General features: G+C 39.1%; 1 protein-coding gene across 1 annotated transcript; it reads left to right on the top strand.

Annotated features, from left to right (window-relative positions):
- The first annotated feature begins 3,565 nt into the window (after positions 1-3,565).
- On the top strand, positions 3,566-4,378 carry LOC140181399 (uncharacterized). Its single transcript, XM_072224954.1, has one exon. It carries the CDS (start codon positions 3,566-3,568, stop codon positions 4,376-4,378), a length of 813 nt encoding a protein of 270 aa, XP_072081055.1.
- Positions 4,379-10,559: the final 6,181 nt, after the last annotated feature.

Raw genomic sequence — 10,559 nt, 5'->3', positions numbered from 1 at the left:
GCATCTATATCGATAAGCTCTTGAGCCTCTTCAATAGTCTTTCTCATGTGCATAGATCCACCAGCTGAGTAGTCTAGAGATACCTGAGCTTTTTCTGTAAGCCGGTAGTAGAAGATGTCTAACTGTACCCACTCTGAAAACATTTCAGAGGGGCATTTCCTTAGCATCCCTCTGTACCTCTCCCAGGCGTTATAAAGGGATTCATCATCCTCTTGTTTAAAGCCTTGGATGTCCAGCTTTAGCTGTGTCATCCTTTTTGAAGGGAAATATTGATTCAGGAATTTGTCTGATAACTGTTTCCATGTTCTTATGCTTACTGTAGGTTGGTTATTTAACCACTTCTTAGCCTGATCTTTTACAGCAATGGAAACAGTAATAATCTATAGACATCCTGATCTACTTCCTTGTCACGTATTGTGTCAGCAATTTGCAAGAACTGTGCCAGAAACTTAGTAGGTTCTTCCTGTGGACGACTGGAATACTGGCAATTTTGCTGCACCATGACAATGAGTTGAGGATTTAGCTCAAAACTGCATGCTTTGAGGGAAGGTATACAGATGCTACTCCCATATGCAGTAGTAATGGGGTTAGCATATGACCCCAGAGTCTTTCTGGACTGTTCATTTCCATTTAGGTCCATGATGGATAAAAGGGAATTGATATGAATTGCAAATAAAATATATTTTTTTATTTTAAAAACAAACCGAATTATTAAAAAATAATAAGATAAAATAAAATAATTAGAAATTAAAATATAAATTTCGAAAACTGAGAGAGAAATAAATTTGAAAACTAAAATAATTACTTAATTACGAAGATTTGAAAAACTTTGGATATGATTTTTGAAAAAGATTTTGAATTTTGAAATTTCAAAACTAAGATAAGATAGAATAAAAAGTTTTAAAATAAAAAATCTGAATTTTTAAGAGAAAATTTCGAAAATTAATTAGAATAAAGAGAAAAGATATTTTTGAATTTAATGAAGAAAGAGAAAAACAGTAAAAATGACACCAAACTTAAATTTTTAGATCAAAACAAAGAAAACAAACAGAAAAGCTTTGAATATCACAATGAACACTAAGAACAACTTTTGAAAAAATTTTTAAGAAGCAGAAACACAAAGGACACCAACTTAAAATATGAAACTAAACTCAAACAGAAAAACTCAATTATTAGTTTATAAAAATTTTCGAAAAATTTAAAAAAGAGAAAATAAGGATTTAAAAAAAATTTTCAACCAAAAACAATAATAGAAGATGCAATTTTAGTGACTCTAAACTAAAAAGATAATTTTTTTTCTAATCTAAGCAATAAAATACACCGGCAGTTGTCCAAACTTGAACAATCCCCGGAAACGGCGCCAAAAACTTGGTGCACGAATTGTAAATCACACTTTTCACAACTCGTACCACTAACCAGCAAGTGCACTGGGTCGTCCAAGTAATACCTTACGTGAGTAAGGGTCGATCCCACGGAGATTGCCGGCTTGAAGCAAGCTATGGTTATCTTGTAATTCTTAGTCAGGATATCAATGATAATTCTTAATTTCGATAATAAAAAGTAAAAGAGCATCAAATAAATACTTGTTATGCAGTAATTGAGAACAGATTGAGGTTTTGGAGATGCTTCATCTTCTGGATCTCTGCTTTCCTCCCATCTTCTTCTTCACACATGCAAGGCTCCTTCCATGGCAAGCTGTATGTTGGTGGATCACCGTTGTTAATGGCTACCATCCGTCCTCTCAGTGAAAAGGGTCCATGTACATGGCTAATCATCTGTCGGTTCTCACTTGTGTTGGAATAAGATCCATTGATCCTTTTGCATTTGTCACTACGCCCAATACTTGTGAGTTTGAAGCTCGTCACAGACATCCCTTCCCGGATGCTACTCAGAATACCACAGACAAGGTTTAGACGTTCTAGATCTTAGGGATGCTGACAATTGATTCTAGCTTTTACCACGAAGACTCTGGATTAAGGGATTTGAACGCTCTATTGTTAGGAGAGCCAATCAAACTCCTGAACCAGGAGCCCAAGAGATATACACTCAAGCTATTACAGATAGAACGTAAGTGGTTGACAGGCACGTGTTCATAGGTTGATAATGATGATGAGTGTCATGGATCATCACATTCTTCATGGTTAGGTACGAGTGAATATCTTAGAACCGAAACAAGCGTGTTGAATAGAAAATAGAAGTAATTGCATTAATTCATCGAGATACAGCAGAGCTCCTCACCCCCAATCATGGAGTTTAGAGACTCATGCTGTAGAGATACAATGTAAAACGTGAAAATGTCATGAGATGCTAAATAAATATCTAAAAGTAGTTTTTATACTAAGCTAGTGATCTAGGTTTACAGAAATTGAGTAGACTAAGATAGATAGTGCAGAAATCCACTTCCGGGGCCCACTTGGTGTGTGCTTGGGATGAGCATTGAAGCTTCCATGTGTAGAGACTTTTTTTGGAGTTAAACGCCAGGTTGTAGCCTGTTTCTGGCGTTTAACTCTGGTTTGCAACCTGTTTCTGGCGTTTAACGCCAGAATAGGGTAAAGACTTGGAGTTAAACGCCAATTTGCGTCATCAAAGCTTGGGCAAAGTATGAACTATTATATATTTCTGGAAAGCCCTGGAAGTCTACTTTCCAACGCAATTGAGAGCGTGCCAATTGGGCTTCTGTAGCTCCAGAAAATCCATTTCGAGTGCAGGGAGGTCAGAATCCAACAGCATCTGTAGTCCTTTTTCAGCCTCTGAATCAGATTTTTGCTCAGGTCCCTCAATTTCAGCCAGAAAATACTTGAAATCACAGAAAAATACACAAACTCATAGTAAAGTCCAGAAATATGATTTTTGCATGAAAACTAATAAAAATATACTAAAAAGTAGCTAGATCCTACTAAAAACTATATGAAAATACCCCCAAAAAGCATATAAAATATCCGCTCATCATCAATGTGAACTATAACAACCGTCCACCCTATCACTCTCAAGGCCAAAACAATTACTCTCATAGTAATAGTTCCAACCAAGGGTGGAGGGACAATGCACAAGGGAACAATCAAAATCAAAGATGGAACAACTCCTCTTCTCATTACCACAACAATCATCAAGCCTCATCCTAATATCACAACAACAAGCATCAAGCCAACCAAAATCACCACAACTAACCATACCAAGCACCTCACCAAAACCAAAACAACTACCCTAGATACCAAGCACCACATCAAAGATAACAATCCAACTAACCCTCTTCTTCCTCTACTAACCAAGGTGATGATTCTAACCGTGCACTCTACCAAGAGCAAGAGATGATTAAGGCCATGGTAGAGAAAAATGAGAAGAACATAAGAAACCTCAATGCACAATTTGGTAACATGAGTGCTCAATTGTCCAACATCACCGAGATACTTTTAAGGATGTCTCTACCTCCTGCTAACAATACCAACACCAACCAAGCCTCAAGCTCTTGTAGCCTTCCATCCCAACCCCTTCCAAACCCAAAGGGCAGTCTCAATGTCATCACTCTACGGTGGGGACTACATTAGAGGAGATACCTCCTAGGACCATGGAAGACATTCATGAGGAGGAAGTGGTTATTGAAGTTTCACATGAAGAAAAAGAGGGAGACACAAGGCAAGAGGAAGAAGAGGTGAGCCCCAAGGAGCCCAAGAGGAAGGCTATAATGGATGAATCCATTCCTATCCCATTATTGTCCATGGTAAAGAAAGCCAAGAAAACTCTGGAGTTTGATCCCAACATGCTTCAAGTATTCAAGAAGGTTGAGGTAACCATTCCACTTCTTGATGCCATTCAACGAATTCTGAAGTATGCTAAGTTTTTAAAGGACTTGTGCACACACAAAGATAGGATTAGTGAGTTGGAGACATTGTCATTAGGTTGTTCTATTTCTTCATTGATGAAGTCTATTCCAAAAAAATGTAGTGACCCCGGACCATATTTAGTGTCTTTTTTTATTGGTGGAGTTGCATTTTATTATTGCATGTGTGATCTGGGGGCTTGTGTGAGTATTATGCCACTCTCCATATTTGCAAGGCTGAAGTTAGCCCCATTGAAAAGGCCGGCCACCAAATTTGCCTTAACCGACAAGAGTGTGATCACCGTAGTAGGGATAGCGGAAGATGTGCTTGTGGCAATCAAGGCTTTGGTGTTTCCGGTTGATTTCTATATCCTTGAAATGCCTCGGACGGATAATAGAAGTTCTTCCTCCGTTTTGCTCGGTAGACTTTTCTTGAAGACCTCTAAATTTAAATTGGATGCCTTTACCGGCACATACTCCTTTGAGGTAGATGATAAGACCATCAAGTTTAACTTAGAAGAGGCCATGAGACACCCACTTGAAGAACACTCAAATCTCTAATGTGATGTAATTGATGAGGTAGTAGCAGAAATACAAAGAGATGATCACAACAAATTGTACCACCTTGTTGTTGAAGGGAAGGATAAAAATGAGGACGAACAAGAGAAAGTTGATGAGGATGAGCTTCATGTTCTTAGTGAAAAAGAACCCTAACTTGAAGCAAAAAAGTGAATTGAGGCCTCTACCTTCTCACTTGAAGTATGCATTCTTTGAGGACAACCAAAAGTTTTCGGTCATTATTGCTAGTGAGCTTTCTAGCCAAGAAGAAGAGAAGCTCCTAGAGGTCTTAAGGAAGCACAAGAAAGCAATCGGTTGGAGCTTGGCCGACATTGTGGGGATTGACCCTCGTACGTGTATGCATTGTATTTTCTTCAAGAGGGAGCTCGGCCGGTTAGACAACCCCAAAGAAGGCTCAACTCCACTATTCTTGATGTGGTGAAAAAGGAAGTCACAAGACTACTTGATGCGAGTATTATCTATCCGATTTCCGACAGTAAGTGGGTGAGCCCAGTTCAAGTTGTTCCAAAGAAATCAGGAATTACTACTATAAAAAAGGATGATGGAGAAGAGGTTACAACAAGAGTGCAAAATGCTTGGCGGGTATGCATTGATTATAGGAAGCTGAACGCCGCAATAAGGAAAGACCATTACCATTTGCCATTCATTGACCAGATGTTGGATCGACTTGCAGGTAAATCCTATTACTGCTTTCTTGATGGTTTTACTGGCTACTTCTAGATACATATTGCTCTTGAGGATCAGGAAAAGACCACCGTTACTTGTCCCTTTGGCACCTTTGCTTACAAAAGGATGCCATTTGGGTTATGCAATGCACCCGTCACTTTTCAGCGGTGTATGACTAGTGTCTTTTCCGATCTTATGGAGAGTTGCCTGGAAGTCTTTATGGATGATTTCAGTGTATATGGGACTTCTTTTGATAGTTGTTTGGAGAATGTGGCCAAGGTCCTAGAGAGGTGTGTTGACACTAACCTTGTCCTCAATTTCGAAAAATGTCACTTCATGGTGAGACAAGATATAGTGTTAGGACACATAGTTTCTGATAAGGGCATTTCTATGGACCCGGCCAAGGTTGATGTCATTACCAGTTTACCTCACCCCTCTTCTGTGAGGGAGGTCCATTCTTTTTTGGGGCATGCAGGATTCTATAGGTGCTTCATCAAGAATTTTAGCAAGATTGCATTGCCATTGTCGCGCCTGCTCCAAAGGGACGAAGACTTTTAGTTTGATAGTGCTTATGCGGAAGCATTTGAGGAGTTGAGGAGATCTCTTACCACATCACCAATTGTGAGGGGCCCTGACTAGATGCAGCCATTCGAGATCATGTGTGACGCGTCAAATCATGCCGTAGGTGCCGCGCTTGCACAATGCGATGGTAAGCTCCCTTACATCATTGCTTATTACTCAAAGACATTGGATGTGGCACAATCCAACTATACCACTACGGAAAAAGAGCTCTTAGCTATTGTTCATGCATTGGATAGATTTAAATCTTATTTGCTAGGCTCCAAAATAGTGGTATGCACATATCATGCAGCTTTAAAATATTTGTTGACAAAGAATGAGTCAAAACTTAGGCTCATACGTTGGATCTTGCTCTTGCAAAAGTTTGACATTGAGATTAGAGATCAAAGTGGGTCACAAAATTTAGTTGCAGACTGGTGCACGAAATTACAATCACACTTTTGCAACTCCGCACAACTAACCAGCAAGTGCAATGGGTCATCCAAGTAATACCTTACGTGAGTAAGGGTCGATCCCACGGAGATTGTCGGCTTGAAGCAAGCTATGGTTATCTTGTAACTCTTAGTCAGGATATCAATAATTCTCAGATTTAATTGTAAAAAGTAAAAGAACATGAAATAAATACTTGTTATGCAGTAATGAAGAACAGGTTGAGGCTTTGGAGATGCTTTGTCTTCTGAATCTCTTCTTTCCTACTATCTTCTTCTTCATGCACGCAAGACTCCTTCCATGGGAAGCTTTATGTTGGGCATCACCATTGTCAATGGCTACTTCCCGTCCTCTCAGTGAAAACGTTCCAAATGCGCTGTCACTGCACGGCTAATCATCTGTCGGTTCTCGATCATGCTGGAATAGGATCCATTGATCCTTTTGCGTCTGTCACACGCCCAACAATTGCGAGTTTAAAGCTCGTCATAGCCATCCCTTCCCAGATCCTACTCAGAATATCACAGACAAGGTTTAGACGTTTCGGATCTCAGGAATGGCCGCCAATAATTCTAGCTTATACCACGAAGACTCTGATCTAAATCATGAGGCTAAGAGATATGCATTCAATCTAAGGTAGAACGGAGGTGGTTTTCAGGCACGCGTTCATAGGTGAGAATGATGATGAGTGTCACGGATCATCACATTCATCAGGTTGAGGTGCGAATGAATATCTTAGAATAGAAGCAAGCGTGATAGAATGGAAAACAGTAGTAATTGCATTAATTCATGAAGAGCAGCAGAGCTCCTCACCCCCAACAATGGGGTTTAGAGACTCATGTCATAGAAGATACAATATGAAACGTGTAAAGTGTCATCCGGTACAAGATGAATCACTAAAAGTAGTTTTTATAGTGAACTGGTGACCTAGGGTTACAGAAAATGAGTAAGCTAGGGTGTTTAGTGTAAAAATCCACTTCTGGGGCCCACTTGGTGTGTGCTTGGGCTGAGCATTAAAGCTTTCATGTGTAGAGACTTTTCTTGGAGTTAAACGCCAGCTTTTGTGCCAGTTTGGGCATTTAACTCCAGTTTTTATGCCAGTTCCGGCGTTAAACGCCATAATTCTTGAGCTGACTTAGAACGCCTGTTTGGGCCATCAAATCTCAGGCAAAGTATGGACTATTATATATTGCTGGAAAGCCCAGGATGTCCACTTTCCAACGCAATTGAGAGCGCGTCAATGGGGCTTTTGTAGCTCCAAAAAATCCACTTTGAGTGCGGGAAGGTCAGAATTCAACAGCATCTGCAGTCCTTTTTCAGCCTCTGAATCAGATTTTTGTTCAGGTCCCTCAATTTCAGCCAGAAAATACCTAAAATCACAGAAAAATACACAAACTCATAGTAAAGTCCAGAAAAGTGAATTTTAAATAAAAACTAATTAAAATATACTAAAAACATACTAAAAACAATGCCAAAAAGCGTATAAATTATCCGCTCATCACAACACCAAACTTAAATTGTTGCTTGTCCCCAAGCAACTGAAAATCAAATAGGATAAAAAGAAGAGAATATACAATGAATTCCAAAAACATCTATGAAGATCAGTATTAATTAGATGAGCAGGGCTTTTAGCTTTTTGCTTCTGAACAGTTTTGGCATCTCACTTTATTCCTTGAAGTTCAGAATGATTTTCATCTATAGGAACTCAGAATCCAGATAGTGTTATTGATTCCCCTAGTTAAGTATGTTGATTCTTGAACACAGCTACTTTATGAGTCTTGGCTGTGGCCCTAAGCACTTTGTTTTCCAGTATTACCACCGGATACATAAATGCCACAGACACATAACTGGGTGAACCTTTTTAGATTGTGACTCAGCTTTGCTAGAGTCCCCAATTAGAGGTGTCCAGGGTTCTTAAGCACACTCTTCTTTTTGCTTTAGACCTCGACTTTAACCGCTCAGTCTCAAGTTTTCACTTGACACCTTCACGCCACAAGCACATGGTTGGGACAGCTTGGTTTAGCCACTTAGGCCAGGATTTTATTCCTGTGGGCCCTCCTATCCACTGATGCTCAAAACCTTGGATCCTTTTTATCACCCTTGCCTTTTGGTTTAAAGGGGTATTGGCTTTTTCTGCTTGCTTTTCTTTTTCTTTCTTTTTCTTTTCTCTTTTTTTTTTCGCCTCTTCTTTTTTTTTCTGCAAGCTTTTCACTGCTTTTTCTTGCTTCAAGAATCAATTTTATGATTTTTCAGATCATCAGATAACATTTCTCCTTTTCTCATCATTCTTTCAAGAGCCAACAATGTTAACATTCATAAACAATCAACTTCAAAAATATGAACTGTTCAAGCATTCATTCAGAAAACAATAGTATTGCCACCACATCAAAATAATTAAACTATTTTAAAATTCAAAATTCATGTACTTCTTTTTCTTTTTCAATTAAAAATACTTTTTATTTAAGAAAGGTGATGGATTCATAGGACATTCATAGCTTTAAGACATAAACTTTAAATTTTTATTAATTATGGAATAAAAATAAGACTAAAAAATAAATATAAGCGCAAACCCATAATAATAGAAGACAGAAAATTAAAAGCAGAAGAATAAATGACTCTTAAAATAGACTCTTAACAATAAAGGTTATCACAGAGTTAGGACTCAACAACCTTGATTTTGAGGAGTGGATGCTCCCTCAATCTGTGGGGTGCTTGGTCCTTCAAGGGAGAGCTTCTGGCGCTTCAGCTCCTGTAGCTCACACCCCTGCTTCTCCTATTCCTTCAGCAGTTTGCAGAGCATGCAGTTTTGATTCTGCTGTTCTTCCTTAAGTTGTTCCATAGCTTCTTGCAGCTTGGTAACAGATGCTTCTAGGCGGGTCCAGTAGTCAATTTCAGGAATTTCTGGGAGGAACTCCTGCGCCCTCCTTTTGATGGAGTTGTCTTGCACTTGTCCTTCCACTGACTTCTTGGTGATTGGGTGTTCGATTGGGATGAATTCATCTACTCCCATCCTCACCCCAGCATCTTTACATAGCAGAGAAATTAAGCTTGGGTAGGCCAGTTTGGCTTCAGTGGAGTTCTTGTTTGCAATTGTGTAAATCTCACAAGAAATCAGATGATGAATCTCCACTTCTTTTCCAAGCATAATACAATGAATCATCACTGCTCTTTTGACGGTGACCTCAGAGCGGTTGCTAGTGGGCAATATAGAACGCCCAATGAAGTCCAACCATCCTCTTGCAACTAGTTTGAGATCTTCCCTCTTGAGTTGGTTTGGGACACCTTTTGAATTGGTTATCCACTTAGTTCCAGGGAGGCATATGTCCTCTAGAACTTGATCCAACCCCTTATCTACTCTCACCATTCTCCTATTAAAGCATTCTGAATCATCTTGTAGTTGAGGCAATTTGAAGATCTCTCTTATTTTATCCAGATGGAAGTAAATAAGCCTCCCTCTGACCATGGTTCGGTAGGTATGAAAGGCGGTTCCAGTTATTCTCTGTTTATCTGTCAGCCACAGATTTGAGTAGAATTCCTGAACCATGTTTCTTCCAACCTTTGTCCCAGGATTGGCTAGAATTTCCCATCCTCTGTTTCGAATTTGCTCTTGGATCTCTGGATATTCATCTTCTTTTAGATTGAATTTAACTTCTGGGATCACTGACCTCAGACTCATTATTTTGTGGTAATGGTCTGCATGTTCTTTGGTTAAGAACCTCTCTTGATTCCAAAGACTCTTTGGAGTATTCTCTTTCTTGCCTCTTGATTTGGTTTGTTTTCCCTTAGGTGCCATGATCTTGATGAGTCTTAGCTCAGTGATCACGGAAAACATACCAAACTTAGAGGTTTGCTTGCCCTCAAGCAAACGAAAGGAAAGGGGAGAGAGAGGAGAAGAGGCAAATTCGAATGGTGGAAGACAATAAAATCATGATATGAAAAAGATGAGATTTGTAATTGAAAAAGATATAAAGATGTTAAATCTGAAAATTTGGTTATGCATCTAAGAATTAAAAGATGATATGATGAGTTGAAAAAGATTTGGAAAGAAATTAAGAAGATAATTGAGTTTTTGAAGAAGATTTGGGAAGGATTTGAAAGAAAATTGAAAAGAGATTTAGAAAATGTTTGAATTTTTGAAAATTGAGGGTGAATAATGAAAGTTTGAAATATGTTTATGCAGAAAAGTATGAATCAAAACATGAAAATTTGAAAAAATATGAAGTTGGAAACAAAATCTCCTCCCCCTGCCTTTCTGGCGTTAAACGCCCAGAATAGTATCCATTCTGGCATTTAACGCCCAATTGTTGGCCATTATGGGCGTTTAACGCCCAGCCAGGTACCCTGGCTGGCGTTAAACACCAGAAACCCCTTTATCACTGGGCGTTTTTCTGAACGCCCAGGATGCTGCAATTCTGGCATTAAACGCCCAGAATGGTACCCATTCTGGCGTTTAACGCCCAAAATGGTACCTTTACTGGCATTAAACACGCAG

This window comes from Arachis hypogaea, chromosome 18 (assembly GCF_003086295.3).
Source record: "Arachis hypogaea cultivar Tifrunner chromosome 18, arahy.Tifrunner.gnm2.J5K5, whole genome shotgun sequence".
Classification (NCBI taxonomy): Eukaryota; Viridiplantae; Streptophyta; class Magnoliopsida; order Fabales; family Fabaceae; genus Arachis; species Arachis hypogaea.
The sequence above is the reverse complement of the archived record's forward strand: the minus strand, read 5'-3'. Positions and strand labels throughout refer to the sequence as shown.